At 35.7% G+C, this 25,115-nt stretch overlaps 1 protein-coding gene across 7 annotated transcripts; it reads left to right on the top strand.

Moving 5' to 3' along the window:
• Positions 1-440: 440 nt before the first annotated feature.
• BTBD10 (BTB domain containing 10) lies at positions 441-24,747 on the top strand. 7 transcript variants are annotated; one of them, XM_087718276.1, is made up of 8 exons: positions 441-594; positions 14,033-14,223; positions 15,690-15,972; positions 17,376-17,478; positions 18,959-19,079; positions 21,072-21,269; positions 21,714-21,824; positions 22,515-24,747. In XM_087718276.1, exons 2-8 carry the CDS (start codon positions 14,070-14,072, stop codon positions 22,823-22,825), a joined length of 1,281 nt encoding a protein of 426 aa, XP_087574402.1. In that variant the 5' UTR covers positions 441-594; positions 14,033-14,069; the 3' UTR covers positions 22,826-24,747. The 7 variants fall into 7 exon arrangements, with proteins under 7 accessions (XP_087574402.1, XP_087574391.1, XP_087574394.1 ...); XM_087718265.1 differs by lacking the exon at positions 441-594 and adding an exon at positions 1,598-1,744; XM_087718268.1 differs by lacking the exon at positions 441-594 and adding an exon at positions 1,769-1,787.
• Positions 24,748-25,115: the final 368 nt, after the last annotated feature.

Genomic DNA, 25,115 nt, shown 5'->3' with positions numbered 1-25,115 from the left:
AGGGTTGACTCAGCCTTCCATCCTTCCGAGGTGGGTAAAATGAGGACCCAGATTGTTGGGGGCAATATGCTGACTCTCTGTAAACCGCTTAGAGAGGGCTGAAAGCCCTATGAAGCGGTATATAAGTCTACTGCTATAGTGAGTGTGGGGTTTTCTCCCTGTTTATATACAGCAGCTTGTCCTAAGAGAGTAGGGTCTGTGTGTTTGTGTGCGTGCGCACGCGTGTGTTTCTCTTTGGCAATTCCCAGATTAGGGTATAATTCCCAGCGCGAAGAAACAAGCCGTTGCCGCGCGACCATAAAACTGCTCCGCCGGCTTTGATCCGAGTCGCGCGCTATTGAGCCGGCTGATTCCCCGGGGAAATTTCGATTCGGTTTCCCCTGACTTCCCCTTTCTGGTCGAAGTATCGCGAGCGTTCGGGACGTCAGAATAGAGCAGAGTCTGCTTCTCGCGGTAACTGAGCGGACGGTTGGCCGGGCCTAGGCGTCGTACTCAACAGTGGCGGCGGTAGTCCCTCCGGTTTCTGCCGGGGGTTGAGGGTGAGGGAGACACCGCGAGTCGTTTTTGAGCCCCTGCTGACGTCGGCCGCGGCAGGTAAGGTGAAAAAGGAGGAAGGGTTTGGAGAGGGGGGGGGGCTTCGCAATTGCTTCGCGATAAAGGAATATTGGAGGTTGTCAGGTTGTCGGGAAGCCTCCCTTGAGGGTTGGGAGACGGAGGTGGTGGCCATCGCCTCGGGTTCCCTTTGCCCGTGAAAAGGGAGACTTGAGTGGCGAGTGAGACTCGGAGCCACCGGAAAGATGGACGCCGGAGTCAGGGTAGTGGACTCGAGATAATAAGGGATCAGGATTTTTTTTTAAAAAAAACAACAAGCCAGCTTTAGGGATGACATGTGGGGTGGGGAGCCGGAGGATGTTCGGCGGTGGGTCTGTTTCTTTCGCCGCAATCCAGGCGTTGTATGTCCATGGAGCCATCCAGGTCATGACTGTCCCAAAGGTGCTTTTTCCCAAGAGGCAAACTGGACTTTCTGATTTTTCTTCGAAGACGTTTCGCTTCTCCTCCAAGAATCCGAAGAAGCGAAACATCTTCGAAGAAGAACCAGAAAGTCCAGTTGCCTCTTGGGGGGGGGAGGGGAAGAAGCACCTTTGGGACATCCAGACGTTGTGTATAAGCGCGTATGTGTGTGTGAGCGTGCACGCACGCTTTCAATAGATCGGAAGCTCGCTGGAGCGCAGGAGAAAAAGCCCAACGGTGGGAGAAACGACAGTTTCGGAAACTGACAGTTTTGGGACTTCTTCGTAGTTTAAGGGCAGTATCGACACCAACAGGTTGTTGGCGGGGGGGCATAGCCGGTGAAGATAGATTTCTTGAAGCGGAAACCTCGGGAGGGTGGAGTAATGAAATGTTTTTGAATATTAGTAGCTCGGGTTGGTAGTTACGTTGTTGGTTTGGGCGATTTGGTTGCAAACGTTTGGTTCCCATTGGAGGAAACATCTTCAGCGCGCTTTGGATTGTGTTTGTCTGTGTGTGTGTGTCTGGCGGGCGGAGGGGGGGGGAGCACTGGCCTTTAAATAAATACCTTGCTGAGTCCTGGTCTGATTTCGGGTTGTGTGATACCTGGGAGGAGGAGTAATACCAGGGAAGGTTTTTGTAGGTCGCTAAGCTGGGCTGTGAGGAGGATGCTGGTTGGATGGCGTCGTGGGCGAAGGTATCGTCCTGGTGTGCCACAACTAGAACGGCTTGCCAGGTACCCGGTGTGCGACGTAGACAAGCGTGGGAAGGATGACAGGGTATGTGGGATGGTCGCATTGGCAAGGGAAACATTGCTGGTGGCAATGCGAGACCGGGCACTCCTTTTTTAGATGCGACGGGGGTGGCAAAGAGAGACGAGGGGAGTGATTTCCGTTGCGGCAAACGCGGAAGCCGTTCCCGAGGGAGAAAAAAATAGGTAATTTGACGCCCAGGATGAAGGTTTCCTGTTAAACTTCCACGCATCTGGTCACCGACGTTAGCTTTTGGAGGGCTTGTGTGCGTGGCAGTTCCTGCGAAAATTGCCCTGTCATGGCCTCACTCCTTCTGTTTTGCGCAATTCTGGACTGTGGGGCCACCGTTTGTACTTTTCCTCTTTTTTTTTTAGAGTTAATGAAGTGGTGATCCTGTGTAAGAAACCGTATTAGGGAGACCGGCGTGTCACGTTTCGCCAAAAGCTTTTTGCTGTGCTGTATTGTTTCCACACTTTTTATGGAAAATTCATTGGAAATGTTGCATTTGTATTTAGATAGTTGCCCTGTGAATCGAAGGGTGACAGTTTGCCTTGTGAACATCTTGTTTGTGGTGAACGTGGTGTGAACGTTTTGTTTTTGGAGTTTGGATGGCTGCTCTGAGTTAATTCCAACAGTTGGTATCCAGGGACAAGGTTTTCAATATGTTTAATATTTACCTTCATAAATTGTATATTAATAGGGTGAACCTCAGTTTATCTTAACTGTGGGACTTGCTCTATAACAAGTCACAAATTATATAATCCATATTAGTATTAAAAAAATTCTGTGCATTATAATGAGTCTGTCATACTTTTTTGCATGTATTTTGGGACCCTTGAGTAACAATTTCAATTCTCTATTTCCTTAAATGTTAGTATTTTAAATATATTTAAAGCATTGGTTAGCACTCTAGTGATTCTACATTAATAGACATTTGATTGGAAGTTTCCAGTCACAAATTTTTAGTATTCCATAACCACTTTTCCCAAGGCTGCTGATCGTAAGAATGAGACAGTGTGAGAAATTTCCTTTTCATTAGACAATACCTTCCAGTGGAGAGTCATATTGGATATCTGTACTTTTGACATATGTACCTTTATAAAGATTTTAACTAATGTAATTCTTGTAGATTAAAAAATAGTCCTTTAGCTGGTATTGCCTACAAAAGTTGCCTATTAATCATTTATTTTCATAATACAACTGCCTTACAGGCATACAAGATTTTCCTTTTAAGTTTTTATTACTAATTCATCACTGAGTTTGCTTGATTTTTTTTAATCAGTATTTTCTTTTACTATTCCAGAGAGTCAGATTAATCATTAAAATTGTACAGTGTAAAACATAGGATTACTTTTCATGGATTAATATACAAAAATATATTTTTTTAAATACTTAGGTACTGATGTTTCAATTCATTAAACTCGAGCAATTCTTTGTCTTCTAAATTATAAATTACTTGTAAAATGTACAATATCATTGTAATAATGTAGAAACATTCCTTTAAATTCTGTCAGTGATTTGTGTCTCTTGTACTACTGTAATATGATCCTATTCTATTTCATACCTCTATCTTATTTTGGGTCATATTTAATGTAATTTTGTACAAATTAAAATAATGCACAATTGCTTAATAGCAAGAGGGTAGCATATAAATTTAATAAATAAAAATTATAATTATTTTCTGATAACATCTTAGATATAATATTACAATAGACATTTGCTACCTAAAGTTAGATCATTTATTTCCTGATGTGGCTTTATACTTATTTGCCTTTAATTTGTATTATTATTATTTATTTGGTAATGTGCAAAGGTTTCTAATAAGATAATTCCTAATTGCTAAGTAGCTACAACTACTGCTCTGAATGAATGCTTTATCAATTGCAATTGTAATTGTAGTATTATATGGAATATATGAATACCTAATCAGCTAAAACAGTCTTTATGCATCAGCAGAACCTATTAAAATGCAGTTTGAAGATTAAAACAGCCTCCTTTCTAAGAGCCGTGGTATTGGCCTTATGTTTGTATACATTTCACTTAATCAGAACCTAAAGTAGACCTGTTGGTATTGCCTTTATTTGATCTAAAATACATACTTATTTTACATTTGAAGTTATGTTAGGCTTGTTTGTTAATAGGCCTATATGCCTGAGTTTTGATTGGCTTACTCTGGCATTTTATCTAAGCAGGCAGACATATCTGGGCAGTTAGACAAATTTAGAGATATAGTTCCAATTCACTATTACTGTCTTGTAAGATTGCCCTTTGGACCTATGAAATTCATTCTACGAAATAAAGATAAAATCCGCAGCTTTGCTTAACAGCATAACAACCCTTTTAATTAATTGTATTTAAAATGTTTTTTTTTTTTAAAAAAAACAACGGAATTATGTCTGAACTGCCAGGTATCAAATGCAGTCTTTATAACTTCCAGTTAGAAATAACCTTATTATGACTCATGTTTTCAAGGATATTGTTTTCTACAGTAAAGACCAACAATATGGCCAATTTGCTGTTATGGAACAAGGCATATTTCTCATGCAGACCTTGTTTCTGTCAAATAGTTGTGATGATTGAGTATAATTTTATGTATAGATAAATTTATGCTTAGATTTTTTCAAAATCCTAGTTAGATTCTGTAATAAAATAGAATGGACTATGTTTGATTTAGAACTATCTATAGCAGTGGTCTCCAACCTTGGCAACTTTAAGACCTGTGGACTTCAACGCCCAGAGTTCCTCAGCCAAAGCTGGCTGAGGAACTCTGGGAGTTGAAGTCCACTAGTCTTAAAGTTGCCAAGGTTGGAGACCACTGATCTATAGCTTATTTTAAAAACATGGTTTTCGCACCATGACTTAGTGCAGTGATGGCAAACCTTTTTCTTACGACATGCCAAAATTGTGCATCTGCTATTGCCCGTCCATTTGTACCCACTCAATTCCCTGCCCAAATGCACACGCAGCCCCCCGTGCATGCATGTACAACCCCTCTCCAGGCTCTGAGGCTTTCCTGAAGCCTGGAGAGGGCAAAAACGGCCTCCCCCGTTCCCTGGAGGCCCTTGGAAAGTCGGAAATGGATCAATTATGAACTTCCGGTTGGCCATTGGGACCGTTTTCCACCTTCCCCAGCTTCCGGAGGCTTTCCTAGACCCTGGGGAGGGTGAAAACGGCTTCCCCTGGCCCTCCAGAAGGGCGAAAAGTCAGCTAGCCTTCATGCGCATGCGCGCCAGAGCTGATGGCTGGCAGGCAACCATATATGGTGTGCCATAGGTTCGGCATCATGGGCTTAGTGCCTTTGATATGGAACTATAGTTCATGCAAATAAAGCCCTGTTTAGTGTTAGGTGAATTCTGGTAGAAATAATTTTTAAAACAATATATTCCATTTGTAACTTCTGCTTGTAATGATCAGGTTATTAATTTTGTATTGATACTTATTGAAAACATGTTTTGTATAAATCTCTAAACTATTTAAAACATAATCAAGGTTTTTAACAATATTGAATTGACTTTCATTTTAATTACTGGTATATATTTGGATATTCAAAAACAATAGATCAATTTATTAGAAACGAATGGTATATTTAGTATAGAGTTACATTTTTGAAACTTGTCTTTGGTCTTTTTCCCTGTGATGGTTCTTCTGAAAACCTTGTGTTTGTGCATGAATTGCTCGAACCAGAAGACAGAATATTGTTATAATTTTTGGCTAAAATAATATGCTTAAAACTTTGATAATCTGATTAATCAAATACTTATAGCAATTTTTTAAAAATACTTGCATCATTGTAAAATATCCATAAAAGCAGCTTCCACTGGACACAAGGTCACTATCACTTTTTATTGAATGATTCACCGGTTAAATGGTTGTAATAATTGTTCACACAGCAATACCACTTCTCATAAGGTGCCAATTTGTATTTAATTAATAAAAACTGACTAAAAATGTTGGGTTACAATATGATCCGTAATCCTAGCTTGTTTATAAACATAGTCCAGCTGTATCAAATTAGGAACATTATCTTCCCACATATAGAAAATTAGATTATTAAATGAAGGATATGTTTGATGCTTCATGTTGCTTCATCTTTCCTTTAGCTTATGTGAGTTCCAGCCCTTTTTTTATTTTTAGCAAGGAATGAATAAGACTGACCACAGGTATGTGCTCATGTTCTACTTAATATGTTGTTATACGTTGTTGCTTAAGAATGGTGAAACTTGAGTGCTCTCTCTAGTGTGAAAGTCGGTACATATGATCAGGGACAATGCCCTTCCTAGTTCCTTCTAGCATTGAGTAGGTATGTCAGTAGCTGGATCCAAAAGATGGCTAAATTGCTTCTTTCTGAAAAAACATGACCCTGTCTGTGGCGGTTTGAAGAATCTCCTATATTAAAGTCTGGTTTAGCCTTGTTGGAGAATTATTGCCTTATTGCCAACTTCCCTTTCTTGGTGTTGTTATTTCTTCTTCGGGAAGTATTGGTGATTCAGGTATAAAGGACCTTTATGAAGTGGTTTATCTAAATTCTTTTCAATTTAGATTCTCCTAGGAGCCTTTGTTACTATCATGGTATCCTACTAGAATACCTTTGGGGCAAAGGGATGAAGATACCTTTCTGCAAAAGTTCCTCTCTTTTTGGATGGTTTCAGCTGGTACTGGTGAGTAAAGAGTGGTCAGAGTGGCAGTAGCTCTAGCGCATATATATAAAGCTACGGAGAGAAGTCATGTATTTCTTTGGTCCAAGGTATTTTGAGTCCACTGATGATAGTCCGCTTTTCATTGATGCCCCAAGGCTGATTGGGAATATTGTGGAACATTTCCAGCCAGTCTAACCCAGTTTATGGAGTTGTGATGGATATAAACAATCTTAGATTTAATCTCAACATAATGGATTTCTATTTTTCTAGAAACAACGTGGCTTCATGGCTGCAGTATTAGGTCTGGATAGGGTTACCAACTTTATGCAGTGTTATACCTGTAAGTTGCTTGTGTAACAATGGTTTCCATTGTTCTTCCCATGTACAATTCTGTTTATGTCCCACTCCAGAGATTCTAATAACTTTTATGCAAATGGAGGTGTGCAGAAGAGAAATATAGGTAGTCCTCATGTCCTCTTTTCTTTGGGAGAGGACATGATCACATTTATCTTGAAAAGGTAGAGGTTGAAGAAACTCCTATTGAAGAAAATCTGAGCTGACTGTCTTGTTTAGAGACCATTTGCAGTTATGTTGGTAATGAAAAACTAACCTTGTAACTTCTCTTTATGTTTATGAGTTTTGTTGGTCTGAAAAGCAAAAGAAAGCTGAAATAGAATCATAAATTCATGATGCTTCACTTTGCAATCACTAAATTTAACAACCAAATTGCTGGCTCTAATTGTGGTTGTTAAATGAGGACTGCTTGTATGGCAGGTATTCTAGAAGGCACAGTGGAATACAACTCCATATATTCAAAATATTCTGAGCAATTGTGAGTGCTAAATACTCAATATTTAAATACTGTTAGGGGCTTGGGACTCCCACCTCTAGTCTTCAGCTGACATTGTTTTAACATCTTCCAGCTCTCTGCCTTCCAATGACATTAAGTAGATTAGTTCCTGTGGCCTGCTGGCCGGGGAGAAAACTGGTTTGCAGCCCCTAACCTAGTAGAACCTGTCCACCCCTATCCATGTGAGCAGATGTGGCTTTTGAATTTGCCAGCCATATTTGCCTTATTCCTTTTGCATGTTGAACTATGTCCCCTCATTTGTTTAGCATTCCTTGAAGAACTGTTTGCATCCTGAATAAAGCAGACAAATCGTAGGTATAAAAAAAGATTAGTATGGAACAGATATAAGACAGTAGTTGTGGGGCTGATCTGAAGGCTTTGATAGTTGCTGTTTAATTGGGAAATAGTCATGGTTGTTTCAATAAGTCATAGACATGTATCCCTATGTGTTGCATGGTATCTCTTCCAAATTCAGAGCTTTGCAGGTTATAATATGGATACAAACATATAGACAGCTATCATTGTGCAAATATATATTGCACATATTCTGAAAATCACACTTTCACAAACTGAATTTTGCTTGCTAGGATTAGACCAGAAACTTTTTTATTTGTTCTTTTGACTTGTTCTTTGAAATTAAAATCTTAATTTTTTTTGCATTAATGTAACTGAAATATTGGGAACTGAAATATTATGTTTAGAATAATTAATAATATATCTTCCTTATTTTGTACATGCAATTTCTTGACATAAATTTCTCACGGCAATTGTCTTTCTCTCCTGTGTTTTAAACAAACGGCACAGGACTTTTATTAAGAACCTTTTGCTGTGAATTCCTGTCCAGACAAATTACTATATGCTGAATGAATTCTGGTGTTTCTGCTGCAATGAAAACCTAAAGAATGAGGCATGAAAGATAGGTGACAGAAGAAACATTTCAGATGCTTTATTAGTTTATTAAAATCTGACAAGCGGGTAGGGCTAGAAATAGCTTCACAGATGGCACTTGGCAGGATACCAAGCAGCTCTTTCCTTATGCGTTCTGTACACTATCCATCAAATATGCCAGCCAATGGCAGCTTAGAAAAAAGGAAATGGTAAGCATCAATTCAGCTTACTGGAGGCTGTGAGGTTAGACGTCAGTGCTGCACTGTGCACGGCTGAGTCAGTGGCTGTGAGAAAATGAATTGAAATAATATCTTGGGGGCTTACTTCTCTGAGCACTTAATGGACTGAAAAGCTGTAATAAGAGTGTTACCCTTGAGATGGAGAAGAAAAGAGGATGCTAGAAAGCGAGGCTAATAATGCTGTAGAATATTGAGAGGAGAATGGAAAGAACAAATATGCTGAACTTAGCAAGTAATGCCAGAGAATGCTGAACTGGCTTCTAAACCTGCAGGCTGGAGAGGAGCAGATTTCTTTTGTACTTTGTTTTCAATATTTTCTCCATGTTTTTGTGTTCCTGCCCTTTTCTACTCCAAAAGCAGGTGCGTATCTCTTAACAATCCAATACAGTTTTCAGTACTTAACTGAGGGGAATATGTAAAAGGGAGGAATAGTTCTTTGTGTAATTGATCTCTTGAAATATTTATATGATAAAAAGAAGTTTGTGACCATGAATCTAAAGTAACAGCTACAACATAAATAGAAATATTATTGAGCAAAAGCTGAATTTAGAAGAAATAGAAAATACATGAAATGATGTGTTTAAAGTTTGATTATTGTTTAGCTTTCATTAAACTATTATTTTTTCTCTATTTGTGGTCTTCTAAGGCAACCATTTATAAAGGTAATGTTTAAAGTTTCAAATCCATTTTGGTTGTATTAATAAGGAAGTAAAAAGATGATTCATAATAGTATGATGCAAGTTAGGTCATATCATCCTTACCCTTACACAAAAGTATGAAAATGAACCACATCTTTTTACAGTTTACTTTTCAATTTCTGTTAATGATGTTACACATTTTTTCAGCTGTTATTTGTGATGCTTAATTTATTGATTTGAATAGTTAGAATAAATGACAGTGTCACAATATGGGAACTGTGTACTCTCACAGAGCGCTCTAAAGTTGGCTGTGTGTTTTATCAAGATGTTTCTGCTGTATGCGATTGGCTGACTATTAAGTTCTTATCAGCAAATCGTGCTAGATTGGATCAGCTGTCACCCTGAAACAATGTGAAGAGACTGCTATATAGTAGCAACATTGTATTATAACAACAATATATAGAAGTTGAACAAGGACACCACCTATGTAGGTTGGACTTAGAAGTCAGTGCTCCATATGCCTATATATTAGCGTGTTATGTAGAGGTTTATAAAGTGTTCTGCCTGGATTTATAGTTAACATGGGTTTTTTACAGGGAGGAAGTGAGAAACTGAAATCTAATCTAGCAAAATAGTTTGTTTAATAAACAAAAGCAAATGTGGCATATAATTTAACATGTTTTATAAATATCTCAAAAGTTTACTTGTCTCATTAAACAAAATGTAATTGAATTAAAATATTTGTGGAGAATGGGAAATCATAACTCAATTACTAGAATATAAATGTTCAAATAAACCAAAATATTATTTGGCAGTATTTTTTCTTGGAATGAAATGTCCTTAAACACAAATCACTTTCAGACCATACATGCTTTTTTTAAAAAGTGAAGAAAAAAATAAACACAGTAGTAGCAGTTGACTCATAGGAATTTGGCAAAAGAAAGGAATTATGCAAGATAAGATCAAAACCTAATGGGAAAGTTGAGTAATGCAGCTGGTTGAACTTTACATTATAAAGCTGCTGTTTTAGTGTTATTTTGTAAAATTTTCCAGTGCATTTTTCATTTACCTACACCCTATAACTTTTAAAAGGTCAGGGTTATTTAATTTCCAATATAAAAGTGAAATAGATTCACTTTGAAGGTGTAGTTTACTTCTCACTAAAACAGTGAGAACGTATATTTTCATTATTATTTAAACCTTTTGGTTTTTGGAATTTTAAAAGTTAAACTGGTAACATTGAACACATTTCCCTTTCCCCTGTAAATTTCCCCAAATCTTTTCTGGATATGTTGCCCAGAATCTTGAGTAAATTTGGAAGGAAGATTCTGCAAATGAGAAAATTTATTTCCTTAATACTTGCCATTCAGTTGGTTGATGAGAACATTGGATATAAACCTTTATACTATTGTTTTTGAGGAAATTTTTGTAGCATGATTACTATCTCGCTAGAGTTTTTATCACTTGAGTAGGAAGCATTTTATTTGAGTCATCCAGCATGCTTCCTGTAGCATGTGTTTACTGTAGATATAGTCAAGTATTAATATGCATGAACCTGCCTTGTGTTTGGACATTTCTGAAGAGGATTGTTTTTCATTATGCGGGTTTTATAAGATTGATGTGGAGCGAAATTGATCTTTCTGGAATGAGCAAAAACGGTGTGTTTCATCTAATGCTGCGGTAAGCAGATTTTTGCTCCTATAATTGTTTCCTTTTCTTTTTTCTGTATCACATTTCCCTGTGCTAGAGTATCTAGAACTAATTAAGTGGATAGAGGAATAAAAATAAAAACGGAAAATGCTCACCAGCTCTTACATCAGTGGACAGCTACAAATAAATTTCATTTATGTCCAGAAATAGGTGCAAAATGTCTACTTACTTGGTGAAAATATTCTACTTCCCATGGTTAAAATGCAGGGTTTTAAAGTTATTTTTTTATTGTATGTTTTAAAGTTTGAGATTTATTTATTTCTTTTTTACCAGCTAACATTTTCCTTAAGCAGCTTATAGGTTTGGAAAATGACTTCAGAAAAGCATTTAGGAAACGGATGAGAAATAATAAAATATAATACCGGCTTGAGTTTTTTCAGTATGCTTTCCCATTTTCTATTTCTTTTGGGTGGAATATGGAGTGTATTTTCATAACACAAAATTTCTATGATATGATTTATTTGTGATTTCCTCATTAAAAACAAATTCTACTTTCCCAAGATTTTGTCATGCTTATTTTAGGCGTATTACATCTATCCATACAGAATATGTAAAGCCATTGGGAGGAAAATAACTTTAAAATACAGAAGCAGGAATATATACTAACTGGATAAAATTATTGCTATTTTAAAAGAAAAAAAACTTATTTTACATATGTGACAAATAAGAACTTCCTAATATATGTGTGTTCTTTGTATCTATAAAAATTATATTTATTCTTTCTAAATGGACATGATAACTTTTCCATCTTCTTTCAGCTGAATTTCCATGTTGAAACTATAACACATAGAAATATACATTATAGGTATATTCTGGTTATTGTTATATTTTAGCTTAGTTCTGTTGAAAGAAACACTTCAACTAAAATTGTAAAAATTTAAAATCATTTTAATACATTAGAAAATATATGCTTAGATGTGTTTTATTGTATGTTGAAGGAATATGTATACATGGGGGGAGGAATGCAGTCTTTATTTGAAGGAAATGGGGATACAAAAAGAGAAACTAATGTGAAATTATGTGGTTATCTACAAATTTAAAGTAACCAGTTATGGAAGTACGTAACTATATTAAACTATAACATTCCTAGTATTAAAATAACTATCTGGGAAAGAAAGAAGACAATATTACATAAATTAGGAATAGTAATTTATATAATTTTGTAATAGTCAAAAATAGCATTTAAAAAATACCATTGGTAAGTAATAATTTTCCTTGCTGTTCAATATTATATGTATGTTTTCAAGTCCAAATCGTGTTTAATGGCCCCTTACTTGTGGGCTTTAGAACTGTAATGTTGGTAATATCAAGCAAAACATTGGATAATATTCATTAAAAAAATCAAATATCCCCATTTCCTTCATCTACTTAAAGTAATGCAGGGTGAAGAGCGAGAGCGATTTGGAATTCACCTTGTTACCAGTGACTTTCCTCTTCCTTTCCCCTTTTAGTTGCAGAAAAATCTGTAGTTCTGGGAAGTTTGTTGCTTCCTTCAGTTGAGTCATGTTGGATTCTCACAGTGCTGGGATGAGTCCCTGCAGTTTCATTCGCAAGGTTTTTCAGAAATGGTTTGCCATTTCCTCCTTTTTAGGACAGTGTCCTAGGTTCTATTGTATGTATAGACAATTGAGACTGTAGTGATATTGATCCCAAAGTCTAATGCACTCAGTATAATTGATGTGCTCAATAGGATAAAAATTGTGCTGCTCGTGCACTTCTATTTTTTTTTCTAAGTGGATCTACTCTTTGAATATATTCACTTTTTCAGAAGTGACTTTTTTTTGTCCTGAATTGTATTGACTTTTGTATATATTGTAACCAATTTCAGTATTTTTGTAACATAGTGTTTGGATTACATTGGTTTTGCTAATCCTCAGGTCTTCCAGTTGTGGGCTTTCTGCATATCTGTGGATCTTCAGTTGTAGAAGGCCATTAAAAAAAATCCTGTTGCTACTATACTGTATACAGGGGGGGGGGGGAGGAATGCAGTCTTTATATAAGAAGTTATATAAATTCTGAAAAATTTATAGCACCTTAATGTAAAGTTTTTTGAAATAGTCAAAAGCCTCAAATATGGAAAACAATTGATTGAATTTGCTGCTGATTTGTTGCTGATGTTGCTTCAAGTGAGATTGCAGTTAGAGGTTATAGGAAAATAATGTGAACTGGAAGCCAAGTACATTTCCTTCAGTGATTGTGTATAGAAGAGGCTATTAAATTTCAAAGGCAAAGTAGTAGTGTATTTTCTGGTACCCTTTGTATTGTGTTTAGTTGGTTTAATAGAAAGCCAAATATGATTTTATTGTTCTAGTTGATTAGCATTTTACTTTGATATTAAGCAACTAGTAAAAATTTCAGTTTGATGTAGCCTGAAATATTCATCTGGTTTTGATTTTTTTTCCAAATAGAGGAGTTTGAGATTTCTGTGGAAAAGGGAAGAATATGAATTCCAAACTTTGAATTAAACTTGACATGCTTCATAATGTCAAATGTATTTACATTTCACGATTTAGCCAAAAAACTAACTGTGGCTTACCTATTCATTTATAACATTATTTAAAAATCACAAAATAGTTAAAAGTTAATAAACATAGTTGATAATATATGATAACAATATATGACCACAATTAATATTTGAAAGACTGGAGAAAGAGGGAGAGCTGTTCATATAAGGATGGTATCAGGTTTCATAGGAAAGACAAATTTTTTGATCCCTCACCCCTTAACTTAATAAGGGTTGAAAAGACAAAACATGCAATCACAATTCAAATGTTAGGACAGATTCTACTTGGAACATACCATCTTATAGGTAATAATCAGCATTTGACTTATTCTCAGAAACCTATTAGCAGCCAGTATACTGGTTAAATTTGGGTTACTATTTTGTGAAAGAGTTTTCATCTGTTTGTACATGGTCTAACACTTTGTACAAACTTAAGAATCTTATCAGGCAACTCCATGACCCAGGATGTTGCAATCATTGAGATGTGATGCAGCATGAGTTTCTGATAGCCTTCAGGCATTCGATCCAGACATACATTGCATTTCTGGCTTGGCTCATTTTGTTTCCAAGGCATTTCCCAACTCCTTATGTACATGTTGTCAGGATGTCATGAAAAGGTGAAAATCTTGTCATATAAATATGACTTTCCCACAAACAATGTGCCCCTTTCTAAACTCTTCAGGAAAGAGGTTAATATTAGATTACTATTGAAATTGAAAAAAATAAAAACTCACAATATAAGATCTATTTTATATTGACTGCTATTTAAAAATTCTAAATACTATCTCATGTTCATTTATCTTCTAGTACTTCATCTCGTCTTGTTAAGGGTGATTGCCGCAAAATGAGTCTTCATGGGGCTAGTGGTGGGCATGAAAGATCAAGAGACAGAAGAAGGTCAAGTGATAGATCACGTGATTCATCCCATGAACGTCTTGAATCCCAGCTCACTCCATGCATCAGAAATGTTACTTCACCAACAAGACAACATCAAGGAGGTATATCATGAGAAATCCGTATCTGTTTTACATATTTACTCTCTAGCTTTTATTAGAAAGTACATATCTTTATCAAACATAACATCTTTTCACTTGGTTTCTTGTGTCACAAACCTAAAATATGAAAGCTCCAAAATTAACATGATGAAGAATCTCATTGGAAATTTTTATTAAATTTATTCACTGCCCATGTCACAAAGCACTGGGTGGCTTACGATTTGGTAAAATAATAGAAAAGATTAAAATGGTAAAAGAATAAATACATTACAAATAAGGAAATATCTAAGATAGTGGAGAGTATACAAGAGAGTGAAGAAGGAATCGTTTAATGCAGTAACTGCCTCCAGGATGGAAGAAATATATCGTATTTTTCAGAGTATAAGACACACCTTTTTCCCTCAAAAAAGAGGCTGAAAATCTGGGTGTGTCTTATACACAATACAGTATTTTTTGCCTCCCCAAACCACGCTCCCTTCACCAAAATGGCTATGCAGAACCTGAAGAAGGCTTTCAGGGAGCTCCTGGGGGTTGGTGAAGGCAGAAATGAGTGAAACATGGGCCGTTTTTTGCTCAATTTTGCCCCTCCCCCAGCCCCCAGGAGTACTCTATAAGCCTCCACCAGGCTATGCATGCAATTTTTTGACAAAAAAGTTCTCGTTTTCATGAAAAATGGGTCATTTTTTGCTCGTTTTGGGGGGGGGGGGCACCACCCAGGAGCACTGTGCAAGCTCCCTAAAGGCTATTCATGCCTTTTTTGGGAAAAAAAACGGGCCCATTTTTGCGAAAAATGGGCTGTTTTTGGGAGGTCTGCAGAGAACAAAAACTTTTTAATTTGCCTCTTCAAAACATTGGAGCGTCTTATACTCTGAAAAATGCGGTAAATACTGATCACCATTTAATATTTATAGTTTGTGTCAAACTAAAAATTACCAAGAAAATTATTTAAGCCTCAATTACATAAATGTTTAGGTACAATGTTACATCTGTATGTTCAGTTTGATATGCTGAATTGAGGCCGAAGCATGTAAACTGGTTGTGTGGCATTTTTCTTCAATCTATCCCCTTCCACTTGTTTTGGATGCTGGCAACCTTTTGTGATGGAATATGTAATCCAAACTATCTGGAGAGCACCACATTAGGGAAAACTGGTCTATGAAACCTCAGATTTTAAAATAATTTAAAGTCTTATAATCCTGTTGTTGGATTATTTTTTAATTAGTTTTTTTCCCCCTACAATTATTACTTTTTAAGTAGCAAACATATTTAATGCTAGTGCCAGGAGACTCCTCTTTTCTCTGACACATCATGAGATAGTACCCTGAGTTACTACTGGCACCAAACCAAAATCCAAAAATAAGTTTGGCTTAATGTGGAAAAACTGTTGCCTTTGTAAATATGTTTTTGAGATATAATATGTTCTGATACCGCAACTCAGTTTTAAATACTTGTATTACTTTTCATTGCAGAACGTGAGAAGGATCATAGCTCATCTCGACCAAGCAGCCCTCGTCCTCAGAAAGCTTCTCCGAATGGTTCCAGTAGCAGTCTAGTAAACAGTAGAAACAACAGCCTGTCAAGTTCGGATGGGAGTTGCAAGAATGCTGGAGAAATGGTTTTTGTGTATGAGAATGCAAAAGAAGGAGCACGGAACATAAGAATGTCAGAGAGAGTAACACTTATAGTGGACAATACTCGATTTGTTGTAGATCCTTCAGTTTTTACTGCACAGCCAAATACAATGCTGGGCAGGTTGGTGTGGCTTTTTATTGCATATATACCATCAGATATCCCTGTAAATCATGGCAAAACACAAATGTCTTCTTATTGCGAAATATTTTTGATCTCATTATTTGCTGCTTCTGTCAAAGAGCCCTAGTAGCACAGTAGTTAGAATGCAGCATTGCAGACTAATTCTGCCGACTGCCAGAAGTTCAGTTCTCATTGGCTCAAGGTTGACTTAGTGTTCCGTCCTTCCGAGGTCAGTAAAATGAGGATCCAGATTGTTGGGGGGCAAAATGCTGAGTCTGTAAACCACTTAGAGAAGGCTATAAAGCACTGGGAAATGATACGTAAATCTAGGTGCTATTGCTATTTCTGTCAAATACTTGAGTGTAACATTTCAGGTGTAGTTTAGTCGTCTTTAATTTGTATTACTGTATTTTTCATGAAGTATAATTTAGCTGTTGTGTGGTTTCTTTTTAAACCACTCTATCCTTCCTGGAAATAAGACATTTCATGACTGAATAATTACTTTTAAAATAACACTCTTGTTATTTTGAACTTACCTAATGTAAAGTGTCAAATTCATTCTGGAGTAGAGTATGTGATAATGAGGATGCATACAATGCCATTTATCTATAGTAAGAACCTTTTTTTAAATACCAAGAGCCATAGTTGGCCTTTTAATGATATGTGATGGGCCTGATTGAAAAAGTAATAGGGGCAGACAAGGGGAAAGCAAAAAGTAATTAAACAAAACAGCTGATTTAATTTATATTTAAACTTAAGTAAAATGTAATACTGCTATTATTGTTACCTATTTAATTATATTCTCTCAGGTTAAACATAACAGTTGGGCAACTTCAGAGAGGCTCTTGTGGCTAAGGCCAAAGTTTGGGGAAAGACTGGTGCTGAACAAGATATGAAGCTTAACGTAATACATGTTCAGTATATGCTAACTTACTATTTTGAAATATGTCAATTCAACATTAATTGCAAATTTGCCAAAAAGCAGATTGGTTGGCTGTCTAAATGTGGGGAACTTTTTTTTAATTTACTGTTTCAGCTTCAGTTTACTTAAATACTACTAGATACTACTCATGTGGAGATCAGTGTTTTTCTTACTCATCCATTTCCACACATATATTATTAAAAATTGCAAAACACTTCTATTTTAAACTTTGAAGTTCAGAATGTTTTTGAATTAATTCATATTTTGCATGGATTAAAATTAACATTTCCAAAAAATGTTTTCCTTTGGATATATGAACATAATGTAATCTCTTGTAAAGTCTGCAAGTCCCTTAACAGTGCATATTCTGAATTTCCTATAATTGCTTCTAAAGTTTTACCAAATTGAATTCAAATACTAGTGAACTATGTGCGCTGTGTGGATTTTGAATAACATGTTTTTTCCCCTCTTCTATATATAGGATGTTCGGTTCCGGACGGGAACATAACTTCACACGGCCCAATGAAAAAGGAGAATATGAAGTGGCTGAAGGAATTGGTTCCACTGTGTTTCGTGCTATCTTGGTGAGATTTCATAAGATACTATGTTTCCCACCCTTTCACATTTATAAAATTTTTAAAAATGGAACATCATTCCTATAAAAGCTTATCATGAACTTCTATAATTTATTTAAACAATATTCTCAGTACTATTAGTTCATATTGCTATTTTACAAAAACTTGGAAAATTCAGGAATAAAGAATTTAGATATAGGTCTGTGACTTACTGTCTTTTTTGGAGTATAAAATGCTCCAAAGTATAAGACACCCCTAGCTTTTAAGGAGGAAAACAAGGGAAAAATATCTGCCTCTGCCTCCCAGCAATTTGCCTCCTTGCAACAAACAGCAAACAGTGCAGACACTATACACTGTAGTGTTACATTTCAGACTATACTTGTACAGATGCTGTTAAAATTGATGTGCTTTCTGGAAGTATAGTTATTTTCTGCTATTTAAAAGAAGATACAATAGCACTGGGTCTTTTCAGATCGAGCATTTATTTTAAAAAAACTTCATTTTGTTAAGCTGTCTAGAACAATAAAAAAGCAGTCTTTAAAAAATAAGTCTAATAATTTGAACATTCTATAGGCATTTATAGTTATTGAATTACCTCCTTGCAGCAAACAGCCTGATTAGCACAAGAAAAAATATCTACCTCTGCCTCCCAGCAATTTGCCTCCTGCAGCAAACAGCAAGTTTCACTTTCAGTTTCTCCCGATCATCAGCTGTTTCAGGCTGCAGAGATTGCTAGAGGCTCCACAAGCCCCCATTTGCTGCAAGGAGGTAAATTGCTGGGAGGCAGAGGCCAAAAGGTTGGGCTGGTGGGTGGGACTACATTCAGTGTATAAGACACACCCAAATTTTCACCCTCTTTTAGGGGGAAAAAAGGTGTGTCTTATACTCCGACAAATATGGTACTCTGTTTAGACATCTCATTAATATATCTGAATGTTAAAGGATTCTCAGCTTAGTTAAGATACTGGCCATTCCTTTTGGATTTACCATCTATGTACCATCTTCTGGAATATGGCAGTGTATTGTTGGGAAAAGGCAGCAATAGTGAGCAAGCTATTTTTCATAAAATGTGCTTATGATTACTAATATATTAATTAAAAAGACTTTGCCCATGAAAACACCAGAGTTCCTCAACTCCTCAACTATGCTATTTGTAAGCAAGGAAGTAGACGACTGAAGTTGAGAAACAGAATGAAGACATTAACATCTTTGTATGATAACATTTCTGAGGGGAGATATTTCCTAAGATTCATTAAACAAAATGTTGTTAGCCAAGCAATTTGAATTGCTCTCAGAATTTAATTGTTGTTCTAGTTCTTTGGGGTCTCTTCCCAGTCTCCATATGACAGGAAGGAGATTGCTTCATTCCGTTACCACTGGACACCCAATTTGTTTGCAGTAGCAGCAAAACATATTAGAAAAATGAAAAGTTATTCTGTACAAATTAAATGTTTTCTCACAAGTCTGCTTTTTTCTTTTTTAATTTAAGGATTATTACAAGACTGGGATGATACGTTGTCCAGATGGAATATCTATTCCTGAACTACGAGAAGCGTGTGACTATCTATGTATTTCTTTTGATTATAGTACTATCAAATGTAGAGACCTCAGTAAGTATAATATTGCTGTTAACCTCATATACCCATATGTACATTTTTAAGATGCTGTTTTCTACCCATAAACTACTTCAAGTAATATTTCAGCATCTATCAATTTTAACATCCTAAAATAGATTATAGATTGGGTTGATGATTGGGTTTAGTAATATATACTGTAGTACCCATTAAGTGCATAGAGGTTTTATATATAAAATTTTATTTCGCTCATAAGCAGCAGCATATAGCACATAACAATGCAACTTATAACCAACAACTCCATATATATATATATGGACTGTAGAATGGAAGAAATATTTAAAGTATTAGCATTACTATTACAAATGTCTAACATTAAATAGTTTTACAATTATATAGAAAGAAGATGCAATATAAATATATTTTAAAATATGAATAGATTACAGAACCACAAGATGTGTTACTGAACGTAATCTATCTAAGCTGTGGAACATAGAGATAAAACTTTGCATTAATAGCCAAAAACTATGAACATCGTAACTCTAAAAACTACATGCAGGAATCATAAATAATATTAAAATGACTAACCTGTTATAAATGGATTCTAGCCTAATAAGCAGGCATAGCTTGAACTGTTACCTGTAAACTTTTCAATTATGAAGAGGTTGGAGTATTTCTAATGTATATGTATATATTGAAGGAGAATCTGCTCAGTAGATTCAGCTTCCCTAAGCTTTCAGAGACCTAAATGTTCCAAGTATAGTATTTTTCTTTCCAAACAGTCAAAGTAGTGTCCCTTCTACATTTTGGATGCTTTTAATAAGCTATGCTGCAGGTGCTACTGTATGTCTGTGCTGTCAATATTAGGGAGAATTGGAGCACTACTTAGATCAGACTTTATAACTATTAATATTATTATATGAGTAATGTGTAATTGGATTGAGAGTTATTATTATGTGTGTGTGTATTATCAGATCAAGATGGCTATCATACTAATTACTTCCTTGTTTTTCCCACAACAACAACAACTTCATGAGATGTGTTGCGGTATGAGAGAGAGACTGATCCAAAGTCTCCCAGCTAATTTTCATACCTAAGTGTGGGTTGGTCTCCTGATTTCTAGCAGCACTTTAACTAATACATTACATTAGCTTTCAATATTTGCTGGTTCAGCACCGACCTGGTTTGATCAAATCTCAAGAATAGTAAATAAGGAATGAGAGAATTCTAGGCAACTTTATTTATGTAACAGGGAATTACTTCCAAACAGACTGGAATTCAACCTCCATAGTTAAAAGGGACTGAAACCAGAAGACAAAAATATATTTTAGCTAATAGTTTAATATTAATATTTTAGCCTCTATTCACAGCATCCTCTAAAGGTAGTGTACATTTAGTGAGACAGTAGAGGGCCTGGATTACTGAGTTTAAACCTTTAGATTAGCCTTTCTGTAAAAATCCAAATTGAAATATGGCCTGAAGGTTCCCCATAAAACGTTGATGCCAGTATTTTTGCTCAATGTAGCAGGTAAATTACTAGCCCCTTTTGTTTGCTATATTAAGGTTGGCAAATACAACCCATTTGAGTTCTTTGAGTAATATAGGAAACATGAGACTTCCTTCTACTAGAAGAATGAAAAATATTTAAAGGATGTTACATGCTCAAATAACTATCTTGAATATTTGAAAGGAATAATTTTTAGGGGCCTGCAAAACTTTAATGATTTTGATGTGTTGATTAATTCTCAAGTTACACTATTTTGATCCAGCTTATTTAGCTTTATATGCAAGTCAGAGATACCTTGTAAACATCAGCAATTACTATTCTAAGCCCAGAAACTAGGAAGTGCAAGGTAACATATTGAAAATCTTTGAGCATCATTTAGCAATTACGAGAACTATGAGAAGTTGCACCTCTGTTGTGCCAAAAGTAATATTTTTATTGAAGCAATTAATAATGGATCATCTAACATTCAGCTAAGTATTCTTATGTGCAGAGAGTAATGAATTTGATTGCTTTCATTTCAGGTGCTCTCATGCATGAATTATCAAATGATGGTGCTCGGAAACAGTTTGAATTTTACCTTGAAGAAATGATACTGCCACTGATGGTAGCCAGTGCTCAGAGTGGGGAAAGAGAGTGTCATATTGTAGTGCTCACTGATGATGATGTTGTTGATTGGGATGAAGAATATCCACCTCAAATGGGAGAAGAGTATTCTCAAAGTAAGTCAATTGGCATTCCGGTTGAATTTGGCTCATTCCCTTTTCTATATAATTGTATATAAATTGTTTAAATATATGCACTACAATACGTCTGATCACTCTGCATTGTGCAGACCTGCATCATTTAGTAGACATAATTTTTATGGTAATTCAGCACATTGATTGTGTAATGTGTCCTGTCAAATCTGTCATTTGGAGAACTATAGCTATATCTGGCTTACGATCACCTTGTTCCATGTGTGTGTACAAGGTCATAATGTAGTCTGTGCAGGGGCATATTACCATGTCGGATCACTCTTCAATCTAGTAATACATGGATTCTTAGATGATATAAATAATACTATGCATATTTTTAAGTTGTTTCCAAATGCATTAGTTTGGTTTTTTTTATACTGACAATGTATATACAGTTTATTGATTTCATGAAATGTATTTTTCCCCCAGTTATTTATAGCACAAAGTTATATAGGTTCTTCAAGTATATTGAGAACAGAGATGTGGCCAAATCAGTACTGAAGGAAAGGGGTCTTAAGAAGATTCGATTAGGTATAGAAGGTAAGATAATTTAATCTTACTGTCTAATCTAACATGCAGTGAAAAACTAGGATGTAGACACTTATGATCTAAAACCACAGTGAAATAAGTGGGAGTACAGGTAGTTGTTGTTAACTACAACAGTTGCGGCCACCTTCTGGCTTCCCTGTTTTGCTTATCAGAAGCTTGCCATGAAGGTTGCAAATAGCAGTCACACAAATGTAGGGATGCTGCAACAGCCAGAACCTTGGGGAGAAGGTGTAAGTACCCTAATTCAATGCTGTCATAAGATCTAACAGTCACTGAACAAGTGATTCTTAAACGAGGACCACATAATACTGCAATTTGGTGACTTCAAAAAAAGAGATAAGCAGTCACTGTGTTGTCCTTTCTTCAGTACCATGTCTTAATTCAGGTAAACAGTTGTTCTGCTTAAGTTTAAGCTTTATTCTTATACGGAAACATAGCTTGAAATTTTAATTTAGAATGAATAATTTATCTTGTGAAGTGAATCTTAATTACAAAAAGTGTTAAAAGTAGAGTGCCAATTAAACTGCAGTGAAAAGCTAGATGATGGATTTACAAAATGATATGCCTTAAATATGCCGAATAAATAGCATATTTTGTTGAATAAAATGCTGTATTCTACCTCAGAGTCCTCAAATGTTGAGTGAAATAAAATTTATAAATGTTATTGGTAATTTTTTTTAGGTTATCCCACATACAAAGAAAAAGTTAAGAAGCGACCTGGTGGGAGACCAGAAGTAATCTATAATTACGTCCAAAGACCTTTCATAAGGATGTCATGGGAGAAGGAAGAAGGGAAAAGTCGCCATGTTGACTTCCAGTGTGTGAAAAGTAAATCGATTACCAACCTAGCAGCAGCTGCAGCAGACATTCCCCAGGACCAGCTAGTGGTGATGCACCCCACTCCCCAGGTGGATGAGCTAGATATTCTACCAATTCATCCTCAACCCAGCAACAGTGACACAGATCCTGAAGGACAGAACTTGCCACTCTGATCCAAACTGGGGGTTAAACAAAAGCATGCTATTATTAAAAAAAAATTGAAGATGCTGTAATGAGCTCATACTGCACTGCAATTCCAGCTTCTCTCCATTGTGTAATGAACATAAAATGTTTCAGGATATTGCAGTATGGACTTCACAAAGACCAAAGTGGGATCTGATTATGGTTTGTAGGAGTACATATGTAACATCATGAGGTTCAGTTGCATACCTGCATTTGTTTCCCAGTAAGTAGCTTTTGTGGTATTGGTTGTATGGTGGACTGTTACTAGCCTCAAACTCTTGTCAAAAACAGCAGGATTTGGAAGCTATGGTTTCTTCAGTATTTTGGTACAGTGAGCAAAATGAAGACTTAAAATTGATAGTGGCACTTTACAAATGGTGGACAAAAATATTCTCAAAGCCATTTTTATAGTCTGGGTGCACGTTGTTGATTCTAACAGTGCTGCTTTCAGAGATTCTCTATTCAGCGAAATGTAAATAGTTTGTTCTGAATAGGGGTAATAGGTTAATTAACTTGTTCTCTAATGAATGAGCACAACATTCTTGCCACTGGGACATTTGGGTTGTGATCCAACAGCCTACTTTTTTCAGAATTATCCAGTGAAATTTTTTTTTCACGTTTTGATGTGAGCCATGTTGAAGGGTCAGGAACAACTGATATGGGCTTTATCTTTAAAAAAATGCCTTATCTTAAATATGTTCACAGAAATATTTATTTACTGAGAGGTTTTTCATATGTGTCATAGAATAGAAAAATGCAAATTGTTCACTCTTCACTTAATAACGGATTGTAAACTCAAGTTTTTCATTCAAATAAAATTTCCATTATTTTAATATTAGCAGTAATATAATTTATTCATTCTTCTGAAATTGATGAATAACAGTCTACATTTTACAGAAAAAAATAATCAGGTCATCTTTCCTATTATTTAATATGGAGTGGCTTGCTTTTTCTATGATTCCCCATTTTTTGGATTTTTCCTCTAAAAACAAGGCAAAATGGGACAATTCATGAGAATTTGGAAATTCTCATGATATAGTTGACTAACTGCTTTTGACTAGAATTGACTTCAATCTTTTGTAGAATTAGATTAATACCTTTGGATTTGTTGGCAGGGTCAATTGACCTTTCTTGATATTTGTGTAGCATATTCATGTCATCTTCATTGAATTTGTTGGGAACGGGTATTGTTTTTAATGAGGAATAAATTGAGCTGGCAGAATTTGTCTAATTTTGGCACAATGTAAAACCACTATATTCTTTTGAATAATAAGTTCAGGCTTAGAGGTATATTTAAAGTATGAATGGGAAACTTAAGTGCCTTTCCATAATGTCTGTAAGGTATTTCTGAAATAAGTTGGAAATGATGCTTCAGAGCATGCGTAATCATGAATATAGCTTATGCCTGCAACACCTTAAAGCAACCATAGAACCCTGGGAATAGAAGTGATTGTTTTGAGTCATTGATAGATGCCATGGTGAAGTGTTGCATAGCTCTGTCATACACACTTCCTGTAATTTATAATCATTAGGTAATTAGTATTCAGAATGACAGAAAATAGCATTCATGTGCACATAATTAAAAGTTCCATTTAAGCAACACAAAAGGAAAAACATGCATTCTGTTTTGTCTAACTGATGTCTGATACTTTGTACTTCCTGAATTTTTCTATTCAGAATGGATGTTATTCTGGCAATTTGACTATATATTATCAACATGATTCATTGTTCCCAAATTTGATAATTGACATTTGAAACCATGATGATCAGTGGTTTTCTACATGGATATGTAAAAGCATAGCACTGGAAGGGATCTTGAAGGAAATCAACTTTATTTATTTAATTTATATTTATATCCTGCCTTTATTTTGTATAAATAACTCAAGGCAATAAACACACACAGTACTCCTTCTTCCTCATGTTTTCTTCACAACAATAACCCTATGAAGTGAGTTGGGCTGAGTGTGAGTTACTTACCAAAAGCCATGCAGCTGGCTTTCATGCCTAAGGGAGAACTAGAATTTACTGTCTTTTAGCTTCTAGTCTAGTGCCTTAATCACTAGACCTCACTGCTCAGTGAAATTTTTTTTGGAACATCTCTGAGAACCATATAACCATATCTGAATATGCCTAAAGGAGAACTTAACATTTTATGTGGCAGCTCATTCCACTGATCAACATTTCATACAGTCAAGACGTTCCTCCTGAAGTTTAAATGTCTCTTTTTAGCTTTAATCCATTGGTTCTGGCTGTGTCTTCTGTGACAATATAGATTAAGTC

This window comes from Thamnophis sirtalis, unplaced genomic scaffold (genome assembly GCF_051295495.1).
Source record: "Thamnophis sirtalis isolate CommonGarterSnake01/CBP01778 unplaced genomic scaffold, rThaSir2_p1.2 scaffold_1, whole genome shotgun sequence".
Taxonomy (NCBI): Eukaryota; Metazoa; Chordata; class Lepidosauria; order Squamata; family Natricidae; genus Thamnophis; species Thamnophis sirtalis.
This window is presented reverse-complemented; position numbering and strand designations above follow the sequence as displayed.